This window comes from Melanostigma gelatinosum (assembly GCF_949748355.1).
Source record: "Melanostigma gelatinosum genome assembly, chromosome: 11".
In the NCBI taxonomy this organism is placed as follows: Eukaryota; Metazoa; Chordata; class Actinopteri; order Perciformes; family Zoarcidae; genus Melanostigma; species Melanostigma gelatinosum.
The window spans coordinates 24799455-24816090 of record NC_136644.1 but is presented as its reverse complement, the minus strand read 5'-3'; the positions used below and the strand labels follow the sequence as shown (position 1 = coordinate 24816090).

Here is a 16636-nt window from a genome sequence, read left to right as displayed (position 1 = left end):
TACACACCCATTATAAAATCTGAAACAGACCCAAAATTTTCCTGAAACTTAATCTGTGACTTCATGAAAACTGATAGCTATCAAAATGTCCGTTTGGCTCAATAAAGTGCAGAGTTTTGTCTACGTTTTAAACTTTGAATCATGTTTCTACGTTAATGTACGGCTCGTCAATATGGGCCCGAAGTTAAGTGTTTTGTTTTTTTTGCTCTCTTCACGCCGAAACCCCATTCAAGTGAAATGGGAAATTTTGCTCCGATTTTTGGGAAAGCCGCTGGGCAAATCTGTCTAAAAAAATAGATAGCACACGATTCCCGATCAGGCTGTACGCTTGATGTATTGCCGCTGTTGGCAACACTGTGTGACGAGAAGCGCGCCAAACTTTTGGATAAAGATGATTATTATTATGAGTATGATTAAGCCCGATGGATTATATGCAGTGTGCTTTGGCACAAGCAGTTTTACTGCCTTTGTGCTACAAACCCACACTGAATTAAACAATCATACAACATAGATAGACCTTGTTATCATGACACATACAGACCTGGTTACTTGCAAGTATGAAATTAAATTATTGATAATCATAGAAATATGAACATCGATAGGATGATTTAAAATATATCAATAATAACAGGGACCACCCTGGGACCAGGAGGGTGGGGAGGTTCAACCTTGACCTCCAGGTTCCTGAGAGCAGTCTCTAGACAAAGTTTATTTGTACCGATTGGGTCATTGTTGTTATTGTCACATTTCAGTTCCATCATCTTTACGTGGATGTTCTCTATGGCTGACTACCACGGTGGAGTGCTATTGGTTCAGAAACGGAGCGCACAGATGATGCACGTCCACAGTTACGTTGTGGCTGCTTCTGAAGGTTCTAGCCACTGTTTCTACGGTGGCAGGTTTACGTACACTAGTCGACTATAACTGCCCACATGATCACATCTCAGCCGCACTTTGATACAAATTTCCCCCTGTGGATAAATAAAGTACATATCTATCTATCACTTTATGGAGGATGCAGGTTCGTTGGCTTCTTAACAATGTTGGTAGTATCTCACTTTTTTCCCATGTAAACTATTGATGACCTCATTGCTGCTGGTGCGTTGTCTTTACATTTTGTGTCGGCATGTCTGTTTGGTAACTGTGCACAGGGAGTGTAAGAGGGAATGATGGCAGGAAATATAGTGTATCTACAGGAGACTATTTGCTCAATACTAATATTTATTTGTAACATCTCTGTGTGTTTACTGTTTTCCTGCAGACGTCCAGCAGCTGTTGGTGGTTAAAGAAGAGGTTCCCCCTGAGCAGCAGGAGGGGAGCTCCAGTCTGGACCAGGAGAACCCAGAGCCCCCACACATGGAACAGGAGGACCCAGAACCCCCACACATTAAAGATGAACAGGAGGACCCAGAGCCCCCACACATGAAAGAGGAACAGGAGGACCCAGAACCCCCACACATGAAAGAGGAACAGGAGGACCCAGAACCCCCACACATTAAAGAGGAACAGGAGGACCCAGAGCCCCCACACATTAAAGTGGAACAGGAGGACCCAGAACCCCCACACATTAAAGTGGAACAGGAGGAACACTGGACCAGTCAGGAGGGAGAGCAGCTTCAAGGTCTGGAGGAGGCTGATGTCAAGTTCTCATTCACTCCTGTGACGAGTGAAGATGAAGAAGAGGAAGCTCAGTCCTCACAGCTTCATCAAAGACAAACTGAACAGATGGAAACAGATGCTGATGGAGAGGACTGTGGAGGACCAGAACCAGACAGGAACTCGGATCCAGATATACATCCAGAACCAGATACTGATGAGAAGACTGGAGACTCTTCTGACACTGATGACTGTGGTGATTGGAAGAAGACCAGAGAACCTCAGTCAGGTTTAAACTCTTTGAAACCTGATGAAGTCCATGTCAGGGATTCAAGATGTAGTGCTGGTGAGAAACTGTTTACATGCTCTGAGTGTGGGAAAACAACGAGCAGAAAGGCAGATCTGAAGAAACACATGAGAACCCACACAGGAGAGAAACCTTTCAGCTGCTCGGTTTGTAAGAAATATTTTAACCAGTGTTCAAATTTACAGAAACACATGATAATCCACACAGGAGAGAAACCTTTCAGCTGCTCGGTTTGTAAGAAATCTTTTAGCATGCGTTCAAATTTAAAGACACACATGAGAACCCACACAGGAGAGAAACCTTTCAGCTGCTCAGTTTGTGATAAAAGATATCGGCACAAGTCAGCTCTGAAGTCACACATAATTACTCATACATGAGAGAACCGGCTTTAGTGGTTCTGTTTGTATACAAAAGGTAAATCTGACACACCGCATGGCACATAATGCAAGAGAAGAAATATGGTGCTTTTTTCCGATCTTTATTCAAAAGCTTTTTTTTAATTTGAGAGCGTTGCTTATTGATTCCACGTTCAGATTTTCAATTGTTTCCCTCAAAACCTTGTCCTCACACACAATTAGCCCCCGCTTACGATTAGTGACACAATAAACCTTGATTGCTCTGAGAGATCCATGCTTTGTTTAAGGTGACGCCTCCTCACGTTGGCAGGGAGCTTAGTACTGTCTTTAGTTTGATCCAGTAGACTTATTGAGTTTTTATTTTCTATTTAGTGTTGGTTTTCTAGAGGGGTCCGTGACACGCTCACCTGGAAGAAAATATTGTTGTGAACTGTCGCACCCATGTTGCGAGCCGTGCAGAGGCAATCCTTCAATCATACATTTGGTCTGAGTTTGTAATTCATAACAAAAGTTTTAAGAAACACATGAGAATCCACACAGGAGAGAAACCTTTCAGCTGCTCAGTTTGTGATAAAAGATTTATGCGCAACGCAGATCTAAAGCTACACATGAAAACTCACACAGGAAAGAATCCCCTTTAGCTCTTCTACCCAATCACCCCTCCGCATATCCCTTCGAGCGGTTATCAGTGACCAATAGGGCGGCGGCTCAATGTAGATTTTTCGGGTTCCTGGTCGAACCATATATCTCACGTCCCGGAAACCAGACCCTCACCAGCAAGCTCCACCCCCAGGTCTGGCTCCAGAAAGGGGCCCCGGTTTCCCTTTTTTCGGCCCAGCTGCCACAACTCTTTTCAGATGTTGAGTGAATTCTTGGTCTGAGAACACAGGTCACAGGTCACACACACGGCCCTAAACCACGTTGAGGTGATTTATTGGAAGGGTTTAACATTTAAGACACGTTGCTTTCTGTTAATATTTTAACGGTACCCAACTTCATCGTGTTGTTTTTACCGTTCGAATAAAACTTTTGCTGATGGAAATATCTTCTTGTATAAAGTTATTTTGCATGTTTAGATCCAGAACTATAGAAAAATACCAGAAGACAATTAATGTGTTGATGCATTGACTTCTCTAAGTGTGTGTTTTCCGTTGTGTTGTGTTATGTTATAGTTTCTGTTGTCTGTTTAGTCAGCCAGTCCTACGCACCTTTTCACTTTACCCACCAGGTGTCCCTGTTTTTCCTCTTGTATATATTGTTGTTAATGGTTTTTAGGAAATGTGTTATGATTTAGGTTCGATGTTTTCCTGGTAATTTTAATATCCCTTTTCTAGTAATGTGCATCCTGAGCTTAGTACATACTGCAATATCAAAATAATGGATCTAAATGTACAAAAAAAACAAGAATGTCATTTTACTTATTGCTGAGGGAGCAGAAAAGGATCAGAATGCAGTTAATGGGTTGAATTTTGTCTTCTGCAGAAGTAAATAAATGTTTGAAAACATTCAATTGAGTTTTCTTTTTTCCATGTCCAACCCGCACCCATTACATAAGGAAAAGATGGAAGGTACAGTGCCCTCCAGAATTATTGGCACCCGTTAGTAAAAATGAGCAAAACGAGATGTGGAAAAATGTCTTTATTGTTTATCCTCATGATCTTTCATTCAAAATATTCACAAAAATCGAACCTTTAACTGAAGTAACACAATTGAAAAGACATTAAATTCTTATCCTGAAACAAATATTTTTCTCAAAAATATATGTGCCACAATTATTGGCACCCCTTCATTTAATATTTTGTGCCGCCTCCCTTTGCCAAGATAACAGCTCTGAGTCTTCTCCTATAATGCGTGATGAGGTTGGTGAACACATGGCACTGGATATGAGTCCATTCCTCCATGCAGAATCTCTTCAGATTCCGAGGTCGACGCTGGACTCTCCTCTTCAGCTCATCCCACATATGTTCTATGGGGTTTAGGTCGGGGGACTGTGATGGCCGTGGCAAAACCTTTATTCTGTGGTCGGTGAACCATTTTTGTGTAGATTTTGAGGTGTGCTTCGGATCATTGTCCTGCTGGAAGCTCCAACCACGGCCCATTTTAAGCTTCCTGGCAGAGGCTGTTAGGTTTTCATTTAATATCTGCTGGTATTTGATGGAGTCCATGATACCATGTATCCTAACAAGATGTCCAGGGCCTTTGGAAGAAAAACAGCCCGACAACATCAAAGATCCAGCACCATACTTCACAGTGGGTATGAGGTGCTTCTCTGTATGGCTATCTTCCTGTCTACGCCAAACCACCTTTGATGTTTGTTGCCAAAAAGCTTTATTTTGGTCTCATCTGACCATATAACCCGGTCCCATTGAAAGTCCCAGTAACGTTTGGCAAACTGTAGGCGCTTTAGTTTGTTGTTGATTGACAGCAGAGACTTGTGGTGATGTAGGTGGCGTCTGTTCGTAGTTTAGGAGACTTTCTGACCCCAAGACTCAACTAACCTCTGCAATTTTCCAGCTGTGATCCTTGGAGATTCTTTTGCCAGTCGAACCATCCTCCTCACGGTGCATGGGGTCAATGTACACACACGTCCTCTTCCAGGCTGATTCTTCACATCTCCTGTTGCTTTAAACTTCTTAATTATTGCCCTGATATTGGAAATGGGTATTTTTCAACTGTTTATAGAGTTTCTTATATCCTTTTCCTGATTTGTGCAGCTCAACAACTTTTCGTCGCACATCATCACTGTGTTCTCGGGTCTTTCCCATGGTGATGAATGACAAAGGGAATTTGGCCTGTGTCACCTCATATTTATACCCCAGTGAAACAGGAAGTCATGGTTGACTTAAGAGTTCCTAATCAAACAGGTGAACTTAAAAATGTAAAATATGACTGGAATTATACTTCAGTTAGAGTTTAATCATGAGATTTTCTAGGGGTGCCAATAATTGTGGCACACATGTTTTGGAGAAAAATATTTATTTATTTATTTTTTCTTTCAATAATTTTACTTCAATGAAAAGATTTTTGTGAATATTTTGAGTGAAAGACCAAGAGGATAAACAGCAAAGAATTGTTTTCACAGCCTGTTTTGCTCATATTCACGAAGGGTGTCAATGATTCTGGAGGACATTGTAACTGAAGATGGGAATAATTTATAGAGGCTTTTATTTTGTAGGTTACCCACCAAGTTGCAGCATAACCTGGCCTGCAGGTAGAAATGGGAGACACACCGCTGGATTTAAGGAGAAAGCAACTGGTGGCAAATTACAGATAAGCACCTCAGCAGGTTACCCGGTGGTGGCTCCATGGACGCTTGTGTGGCCTGACATAGACTGGTATTTGTTAGAGGTTGAAAAGGAAAGAAAAATATGAAGTTGATTTGGTAAGTGCATTTGAATATTATGTGAATGTAATAGTTTTACTCATAATAGTTTTACTCATATTCTGATTTGGGCCATTCTGCATAATGCGTACTTTTACTTTTGGTACGTTAAGTACATTTTATTGCAGATACAGTTGTACTTTTTTTGTAAGAACGATTTTGAGTATTTCTACACACTGGTGCATTACTTCTTTCATACAAGAAATAGACCAGAGTCCTTCTTCCACCACTGCCATCTACTGCCCCCTTCAGGCCGCAGTGCGCCATGTCCAGGTGGAGGTAGTTAAAGAGAAGGTGGAGGATGCTGCTCACCTCCTTCACCGGGATATTTGTTTCTAATTTAGGTCAAATTAAGGTCACATCCAAAGAGGACATGCGCTTTTGTGGATGCTTCTATCACCTGAGCAGATGTTTTTAATTGAGTGAATAAAGTACAAACCTGTGAAATATTGTCAGTCTGTTGTCTGATCCACTCTCTGGAGCAGAAGGTGGTGTAGATATGGAAAAGACAAACGGAATGTCAATGTTTAAATAGTCATTATGCTTCGTTGTAATAGTATATATTTGATCAATTGTATCATACAAGTACAACTGTTTCGGTATTCACATACTTTTTAAATTTCCATGTGGAACTATATGTTCACAAGCTTGTTGGTGCTACTCGGACCTTTTATTAACGCACAACAGTCCGTCTCGGTATATCTTCCGGAGTTTGTCTGGAAGAAACGTGTCTGTGGTTTAGTGAAGATGTCTAAAGTCCAAATGCTGAGATGTTTACTCAACCAGCGACTAACTGCTGCTGATGGAGAGATATTTGATATGTTTGAAAGAACGATAGCAGAGTACGAGGATGAAGTTTCTGCTTTAAAAGAGCAGAACGAGCGACAACGTAAACTGCTGGACGCTGTTTTCAACCCTCAGCTGCGGCTACACAGAGCAGGTTGGTTCACTTTATTTCTTCTGTTCATGCTCCGGCTGATAACGTTTCTATGTAGTTTGGAGTGAGACTCGGTTGATTCAATGAATCTTTTTCTTCTTCTGATCTGTTCTCTCAGCTTCTAGATGACAGAAATATTTACACTTAAAGTAAAGTTTCGCTTTGATAACACCACGTGGGTTTTGCAGCGTGTTGAATTCTAAAATGATTACTATGTTCATGGTCACATCAGACTGCGTTCAAGTCAGCAGACACTTACATTTTAGTGGATCTATGTGCTGAAATTGCCGGTGGACCGTCCTCTACCTGCATGCATGTCTTTTATTGTTGTTTAGCTGTGTCTGAGTGATTTATGTAGTTCACATACTCTGTATGCTTTTATGTTTTGTGCCTCTTACGTGGATGTTTTTTAGCATCTAAACAACTACAGCATAATACTGTTTTTAGTCCATGTTTTAACATAGTTATTCTCTTTTTTTCATTGTTTGTCCACGCATTGTTAAGTGTCAATATTGTTTAACCTTTTAACTTTAATCTTACATTGTTTTTAGGTTTATTGTGTAAAATCTGCCTCTTGGGACTACAGATGAAAAATAGCCTTTTGGCTAACTCTGGCACATTTGCAGAAATGTTTTTATTAGTGTGCACTGTCCCGTTCAAATAAACCAAGAAATAAATAAATAAATTCACGGTAAACTCATTCAAACTGCACAGATCGGGAGCGCGCGAAGGAAGGAAAGTTAGCTGAAATATTAACGCGAGACAGCATCCGGTTTCTTCAGACGAACATTTTTCAGAATAAGATGCTAACAAAGTATACATATTGCATAATGGCAATGAGATAAAAATTAATTGTATTCACATGAAGTATAAAACATGCTACCTGCATCTCGTGAGTTAAAGGCAAAATACACCTAAATTGTGCGTAAAGTGTCTTTATTCTTTGACTTGAGGGTTGCTGGAAATTAATAATACCTGACAGACAGTCAATTAAGATATTTTACGAAGCAAAAACTATGAACTGATTCATATGTTCATGTCACACAAGAGTTTATTTGAGAGTTCAAAGAACGACAGGTAAGCAAATGTGATTATAAACATGAACACCCCCAAGCTCACCCATCGACAGCTAACACGAGTAGCCTTAGCCTAGTTTGACAACAAGCCTATATGATCATGAGGTCACAATGCACACAAACGTGCACTAAATGAAACACAATTGATGCAAAATGGCTACATGCCTGAGGGTGGATCTTGAGCTAATTATTTTTAGTTATGGATAAATTATTATTCCATGAATTAAGATAAAATATGAAGTGAAAACATCAAACTCACTATGCAAGTAAATGAAGCATAAACCTTAGTTGTTTCCTGTGAAGATGGAAGTTTATTTTGAAAATACAGTATGCATGTAACAAGCGAAAACAGACTCATGTTGCTGGACTTTTGCAGGAAAAGTGAGGAGCTTCATCACAAGCATTCCAGTTAGAATTCACTCTCTGGGGCTTTTATTTTGAAATGGGGGGGGGGGGGGGGGTGTTCTCTAAAAATATCTAATACCTGAATTACTGTATGATAGAGAGAGAGACAGACACAGGAGGTTTAACAATGCCTTTGACTGAATATCTCCAAGTCATGTGTGTGTGTGTGTGTGCGTGTAGAGAGACGGAGAGTGCGTGTGTGTAACTGGTTGCCATGGTGAGGCCTGGTGTTAAAGGCAGACTGATTTAAGACACATTACAGTGATTTTGAACAAAACCTCCTTTTAACAAATTAGCAGGAGTCTGAGTTCCAAAATATGTATACCGTGAGAAAGATAAGATTCTGCCAAACTCGGTAATGTGATTTTTATGTTTGTGGTGTTAAAAATGTGAGCTCCAGAGCAATATACAAAACTGGTACCGTCTGCTTTCTTTGAGAAATTAGTGGTGAGATTTAACATGGGGTCTAATGGAGCAGTTGGTTGGAGTTCATGTCTCTCTGCGGCTCTTTGAGCCAAATGTGTAAGTCCGTTGGATTCCATAGACACTTGACTGCGACCAGCACAACATTTCCAAGCTTTTGTGCCAAAAATGTTGTATAAAGAGTAAACATTATGGGAGCTGGAGCAATTTGTTTGGAAGAATCACAGAAGATTTTCCTGCTCTGCTCCACTCTGACAGTTATGCCCTCACTCTAGCTCTTAACGAGCCGTGCAATACACACCCATTATAAAATCTGAAACAGACCCAAAATTTTCCTGAAACTTAATCTGTGACTTCATGAAAACTGATAGCTATCAAAATGTCCGTTTGGCTCAATAAAGTGCAGCGTTTTGTCTACGTTTTAAACTTTGAATCATGTTTCTACGTTAATGTACGGCTCGTCAATATGGGCCCGAAGTTAAGTGTTTTGTTTTTTTTGCTCTCTTCACGCCGAAACCCCATTCAAGTGAAATGGGAAATTTTGCTCCGATTTTTGGGAAAGCCGCTGGGCAAATCTGTCTAAAAAAATAGATAGCACACGATTCCCGATCAGGCCGCACGTTTGATGTATTGCCGCTGTTGGCAATGCTGTGTGAGGAGAAGCGCGCCAAACTTTTGGATTAAGATGATTATTATTATTATTAGTATGATTAAGCCCGATGGATTATATACAGTGTGCTTTCGCACAGGCAGTTTTACTGCCTTTGTGCTACAAACCCACACTGAATTAAACAATCATACAACATAGATAGACCTTGTTATCATGACACATACAGACCTGGTTACTTGCAAGTATGAAAATTAAATTATTGATAATCATAGAAATATGAACATCGATAGGATGATTTAAAATATAGCAATAATAACAGGGACCACCCTGGGACCAGGAGGGTGGGGAGGTTCAACCTTGACCTCCAGGTTCCTGAGAGCAGTCTCTAGACAAAGTTTATTTGTACAGATTGTGTCATTGTTGTTATTGTCACATTTCAGTTCCATCATCTTTACGTGGATGTTCTCTATGGCTGACTACCACGGTGGAGTGCTATTGGTTCAGAAACGGAGCGCACAGATGATGCACGTCCACGGTTACGTTGTGGCTGCTTCTGAAGGTTCTATCCACTGTTTCTACGGTGGCAGGTTTACGTACATTAGTCAACTATAACTGCCCACATGATCACATCTCAGCCGCACTTTGATACAAATTTCCCCCTGTGGATAAATAAAGTACATATCTATCTATCACTTTATGGAGGATGCAGGTTCATTGAATACTTTAACAATGTTGGTAGTATCTCACTTTTTTGCCATGTAAACTATTGATGACCTCATTGCTGCTGGTGCATTGCCTTTACAATTTGTGTCGGCATGTTTGTTTGGTAACTGCTCAGGGAGTGTAAGAGGGAATGATGGCAGGAAATAAAGTGTATCTACAGGAGACTATTTGCTCAATACTAATATTTATTTGTAACATCTCTGTGTGTTTACTGGTTTCCTGCAGATGTCCCTGAGCAGCAGGAGTGGAGCTCCAGTCTGGATCAGGAGGACCCAGAGTCCCCACACATGAAAGAGGAACAGGAGGACCGAGAGCCCCCACACATGAAAGAGGAACAGGAGGACCCAGAGTCCCCACACAGTAAAGAGGAACAGGAGTACCCAGAGCCCCCACACATTAAAGAGGAACAGGAGGACCCAGAGCCCCCACACATTAAAGAGGAACAGGATGACCCAGAGCCCCCACACATTAAAGAGGAACAGGATGACCCAGAGCCCCCACACATTAAAGAGGAACAGGATGACCCAGAGCCCCCACACATTAAAGAGGAACAGGAGGACCCAGATCCCCCACACATTAAAGAGGAACAGGAGGACCCAGAGCCCCCACACATTAAAGAGGAACAGGATGACCCAGGGCCCCCACACATTAAAGAGGAACAGGAGGACCCAGAGCCCCCACACATTAAAGAGGAACACTGGACCAGTCAGGAGGGAGAGCAGCTTCAGGGGCTGGAGGAGGCTGATGTCAAGTTCTCATTCACTCATGTGAAGAGTGAAGATGATGAAGAGGAAGCTCAGTCCTCACAGCTTCATCAAAGACAAACTGAACAGATGGAAACAGATGCTGATGGAGAGGACTGTGGAGGACCAGAACCAGACAGGAACTCGGATCCAGATAGACATCCAGAACCAGATACTGATGAGAAGACTGGAGAATCTTCTGACACTGATGACAGTGGTGATTGGAAGAAGACCAGAGAACCTCAGTCAGGTTTAAACTCTTTGAAACCTGATGAAGTCCATGTCAGGGATTCAAGATGTAGTGCTGGTGAGAAACTGTTTACATGCTCGGCGTGTGGGAAAACAACTGACACAAGTGGAGATCTGAAGACACACATGAGAACCCACACAGGAGAGAAACCTTTCAGCTGCTCGGTTTGTAAGAAATCTTTTAGCCTGCGTTCAACTTTACAGATACACATGATAATCCACACAGGAGAGAAACCTTTCAGCTGCAAAGTTTGTAAGAAATCTTTTAACAATTGTTCAAATTTAAAGAGACACATGAGAATCCACACAGGAGATAAACCTTTCAATTGTAAAGTTTGTAAGAAATCGTTTAACAATTGTTCAAATTTAAAGATACACATGAGAAACCACACAGGAGATAAACCGTTCAGCTGCTCAGTTTGTAAGAAATCTTTTTACGATTGTTCAACTGTACAGACGCACATGAGAACCCACACAGGAGAGAAACCTTACAGCTGCAAAGTTTGTAAGAAATCTTTTAGCGATCGTTCAAATTTAAAGACACACATGAGAACCCACACAGGAGAGAAACCTTACAGCTGCAACGTTTGTAAGAAATCTTTTAGCGATCGTTCACATTTACAGATACACATGAGAATCCACACAGGAGAGAAACCTTTCAGCTGCTCAGTTTGTGATAAAAGATATCGGCACAAGTCAGCTCTGAAGTCACACATAATTACTCATACATGAGAGAACCGGCTTTAGTGGTTCTGTTTGTATACAAAAGGTAAATCTGACACACCACATGGCACATAATGCAAGAGAAGAAATATGGTGCTTTTTTTCTATCTTTATTCAAAAGCATGTTTTAATTTGAGAGCGTTGCTTATTGATTCCACGTTCAGATTTTCAATTGTTTCCCTCAAAACCTTGTCCTCACACACAATTAGCCCCCGCTTGCGATTAGTGACACAATAAGCCTTGATTGCTCTGAGAGATCCATGCTTTGTTTAAGGTGACGCCTCCTCACGTTGGCAGGGAGCTTAGTACTGTCTTTAGTTTGATCCAGTAGACTTATTGAGTTTTTATTTTCTATTTAGTGTTGGTTTTCTAGAGGGGTCCGGGACAGACTCACCTGGAAGAAAATATTGTTGTGAACTGTCGCACCCATGTTGCGAGCCGTGCAGAGGCAATCCTTCAATCATACATTTGGTCTGAGTTTGTAATTCATAACAAAAGTTTTAAGAAACACATGAGAATCCACACAGGAGAGAAACCTTTCAGCTGCTCAGTTTGTGATAAAAGATTTATGCGCAACGCAGATCTAAAGCTACACATGAAAACTCACACAGGAAAGAATCCCCTTTAGCTCTTCTACCCAATCACCCCTCCGCATATCCCTTCGAGCGGTTATCAGTGACCAATAGGGCGGCGGCTCAATGTAGATTTTTCGGGTTGTTCCTGGTCGAACCATATATCTCACGTCCCGGAAACCAGACCCTCACCAGCAAGCTCCACCCCCAGGTCTGGCTCCAGAAAGGGGCCCCGGTTTCCCTTTTTTCAGCCCAGTTTTGCTGATGTAAATATCTTCTTGTATAAAGTTATTTTGCATGTTTAGATCCAGAACTATAGAAAAATACCAGAAGACAATTAATGTGTTGATGCATTGACTTCTCTAAGTGTGTGTTTTCCGTTGTGTTGTGTAATGTTATAGTTTCTGTTGTCTGTTTAGTCACCCAGTCCTACGCACCTTTTCACTTTACCCACCAGGTGTCCCTGTTTTTCCTCTTGTATATATTGTTGTTAATGGTTTTTAGGAAATGTGTAATGATTTAGGTTCGATGTTTTCCTGGTAATTTTAATATCCCTTTTCTAGTAATGTGCATCCTGAGCTTAGTACATACTGCAATATCAAAATAATGGATCTAAATGTAAAAAAAAAAACAAGAATGAAGTCACACATTGTCATTTGACTTATTGCTGAGGGAGCAGAAAAAGATCAGAAGGCAGTTAATGGGTTGAATTTTGTCTTCTGCAGAAGTAAATAAATGTTTGAAAACATTCAATTGAGTTTTCTTTTTTCCATGTCCAACCCACACCCATTACATAAGGAAAAGATGGAAGGTACAGTGCCCTCCAGAATTATTGGCACCCTTTAGTAAAAATGGGCAAAACGAGATGTGGAAAAATGTCTTTATTGTTTATCCTCATGATCTTTCATTCAAAATATTCACAAAATCTAACCTTTAACTGAAGTAACATAATTGAAAGAAACATTAAATGTTGGCCTGTGTCAACATTTAATGGAATTTGGCCTGTGTCACCTCATATTTATACCCCAGTGAAACAGGAAGTCATGGTTGACTTAAGAGTTCCTAATCAAACAGGTGAACTTAAAAATGTAAAATATGACTGGAATTATACTTCAGTTAGAGTTTAATCATGAGATATAATTGTTTTCACAGCCTGTTTTGCTCATATTCACGAAGGGTGTCAATGATTCTGGAGGGCATTGTAACTGAAGATGGGAATAATTTATAGAGGCTTTTATTTTGTAGGTTACCCACCAACTTGCAGCATAACCTGGCCTGCATGTAGAAATGGGAGACACACCGCTGGATTTAAGGAGAAAGCAACTGATGGCAAATTACGGATAAGCACCTCAGCAGGTTACCCGGTGGTGGCTCCATGGACGCTTGTGTGGCCTGACATAGACTGGTATTTGTTAGAGGTTGAAAAGGAAAGAAAAATATGAAGTTGATTTGGTAAGTGCATTTGAATATTATGTGAATGTAATAGTTTTACTCATAATAGTTTTACTCATATTCTGATTTGGGCCATTCTGCATAATGCGTACTTTTACTTTTGGTACGTTCAGTACATTTTATTGCTGATACAGTTGTACTTTTTTTGTAAGAAGGATTTTGAGTATTTCTACACACTGGTGCATTACTTCTTTCATACAAGAAATAGACCAGAGTCCTTCTTCCACCACTGCCATCTACTGCCCCCTTCAGGCCGCAGTGCGCCATGTCCAGGTGGAGGTAGTTAAAGAGAAGGTGGAGGATGCTGCTCACCTCCTTCACCGGGATATTTGTTTCTAATTTAGGTCAAATTAAGGTCACATCCAAAGAGGACATGCGCTTTTGCGGATGCTTGTATCACCTGAGCAGATGTTTTTAATTGAGTGAATAAAGTACAAACCTTCACGAATGGAAATCTCACTACACAACACATAACTGTGTGAATACATACTCACCTTAAGCTATGTAAAGAATCCAGTGACTGTGCAGCAGGAATGTCGTCGTTGGCAGAAAGCAGGACAGTCTGGAGTCCTGAGTCTTAGACTTTATAGGTGTAGTCTACAATGACTTTCTTCGACATACTATATTATGACTTATATTTCAATTTTTTGGACATACTGTACTATGACTCCACATACTATAATGTAAAACATGGAGGATAAAATATAGGTCAATGTGGTATGTGTGGAGATGTTTTTTATGTTTGTTTTGTTTTGTGTGAAATATTGTCAGTCTGTTGTCTGATCCACTCTCTGGAGCAGAAGGTGGTGTAGATATGGAAAAGACAAACGGAATGTCAATGTTTAAATAGTCATTATGCTTCGTTGTAATAGTATATATTTTATCAATTGTATCATACAAGTACAACTGTTTCGGTATTCACATACTTTTTAAATTTCCATGTGGAACTTTATGTTCACAAGCTTGTTGGTGATACTCGGACCTTTTATTAACGCACAACAGTCCGTCTCGGTATATCTTCCGGAGTTTGTCTGGAAGAAACGTGTTTGTGGTTTAGTGAAGATGTCTGAAGTCCAAATGCTGAGATGTTTACTCAACCAGCGACTAACTGCTGCTGATGAAGAGATATTTGATATGTTTGAAAGAACGATAGCAGAGTACGAGGAGGAAGTTTCTGCTTTAAAAGAGCAGAACGAGCGACAACGTAAACTGCTGGACGCTGTTTTCAACCCTCAGCTGCGGCTACACAGAGCAGGTTGGTTCACTTTATTTATTCTGTTCATGCTCCGGCTGATAACGTTTCTATGTAGTTTGGAGTGAGACTGTTGATTCAATGAATCTTTTTCTTCTTCTGATCTGTTCTCTCAGCTTCTAGATGACAGAAAATATTTACACTTAAAGTAAAGTTTCGCTTTGATAACACCACGTGGGTTTTGCAGCGTGTTGAATTCTAAAATGATTAATATGTTCATGGTCACATCAGACTGCGTTCAAGTCAGCAGACACTTACATTTTAGTGGATCTATGTGCTGAAATTGCCGGTGGACCGTCCTCTACCTGCATGCATGTCTTTTATTGTTGTTTAGCTGTGTCTGAGTGATTCATGTAGTTCACATACTCTGTATGCTTTTATGTTTTGTGCCTCTTACGTGGATGTTTTTTAGCATCTAAACAACTACAGCATAATACTGTTTTTAGTCCATCTTTTAACATAGTTATTCTCTTTTTTTCATTGTTTGTACACGCATTGTTAAGTGTCAATATTGTTTAACCTTTTAACTTTAATCTTACATTGTTTTTAGGTTTATTGTGTAAAATCTGCCTCTTGGGACTACAGATGAAAAATAGCCTTTTGGCTAACTCTGGCACATTTGCAGAAATGTTTTTATTAGTGTGCACTGTCCCGTTCAAATAAACCAAGAAATAAATAAATAAATTCACGGTAAACTCATTCAAACTGCACAGATCGGGAGCGCGCGAAGGAAGGAAAGTTAGCTGAAATATTAACGCGAGACAGCATCCGGTTTCTTCAGACGAACATTTTTCAGAATAAGATGCCAACAAAGTATACATATTGCATAATGGCAATGAGATAAAATTAATTGTATTCACATGAAGTATAAAACATGCTACCTGCATCTCGTGAGTTAAAGGCAAAATACACCTAAATTGTGCGTAAAGTGTCTTTATTCTTTGACTTGAGGGTTGCTGGAAATTAATAATACCTGACAGACAGTCAATTAAGATATTTTACGAAGCAAAAACTGTGAACTGATTCATATGTTCATGTCACACAAGAGTTTATTTGAGAGTTCAAAGAACGACAGGTAAGCAAATGTGATTATAAACATGAACACCCCCAAGCTCACCCATCGACAGCTAACACGAGTAGCCGTAGCCTAGTTTGACAACAAGACTATATGATCATGAGGTCACAATGCACACAAACGTGCACTAAATGAAACACAATTGATGCAAAATGGCTACATGCTGGTGGAGCCTGAGGGTGGATCTTGAGCTAATTATTTTTAGTTATGGATAAATAATTAATCCATGAATTAAGATGAAATATAAAGTGAAAACATCAAACTCACTATGCAAGTAAATGAAGCATAAACCTTAGTTGTTTCCTGTGAAGATGGAAGTTTATTTTGAAAAGACAGTATGCATGTAACAAGCGAAAACAGACTCATGTTGCTGGACTTTTGCAGGAGGAGTAACCGAGGAGTAATGCTGCGTTCACACCGGTCTTGTTGATTTTTTGACGCACTGCAAAAAAGCGTCCAACGCACTGCACAATCGTGTCCAACGCGCCGCCGGTCGTGTTCACACCAAACGCCGCAAAATCTCATAGTGCCGGAGAGGGGGCGTGGTTTATCGTCCTGGAAGCCGTTCACATGGCCGCCATTTATTTCCGCTGTCAACCGTGAAAGGAATAAGGACAATTGCTGCTTTGTACGTGTTGTTGAAGTCCCTCAAACATCGGAATGCCAAACGCCGTCATGTCTGGTTCATAATATTGTTCAGAGGAGCTCCGTGGATTGTATCGAGCTGTATTCACTGTCTAGCAAGCCACCGGTCG

At 40.5% G+C, this 16636-nt stretch overlaps 1 protein-coding gene across 1 annotated transcript in view; it reads left to right on the top strand.

Annotated features, from left to right (window-relative positions):
• Window positions 1–6388: 6388 nt before the first annotated feature.
• The window catches only part of LOC306785081 (uncharacterized protein), a gene marked incomplete at both ends in the record, with an annotated part of 49346 nt that continues 39098 nt past the window's right edge, over window positions 6389–16636 (top strand). The window contains 2 exons of the mRNA XM_079279305.1: window positions 6389–6436; window positions 11366–11476. Of these exons, the coding sequence (XP_079135431.1) occupies window positions 6389–6436; window positions 11366–11476 (159 nt within the window). The remainder of the gene's footprint in view (window positions 6437–11365; window positions 11477–16636) is intronic.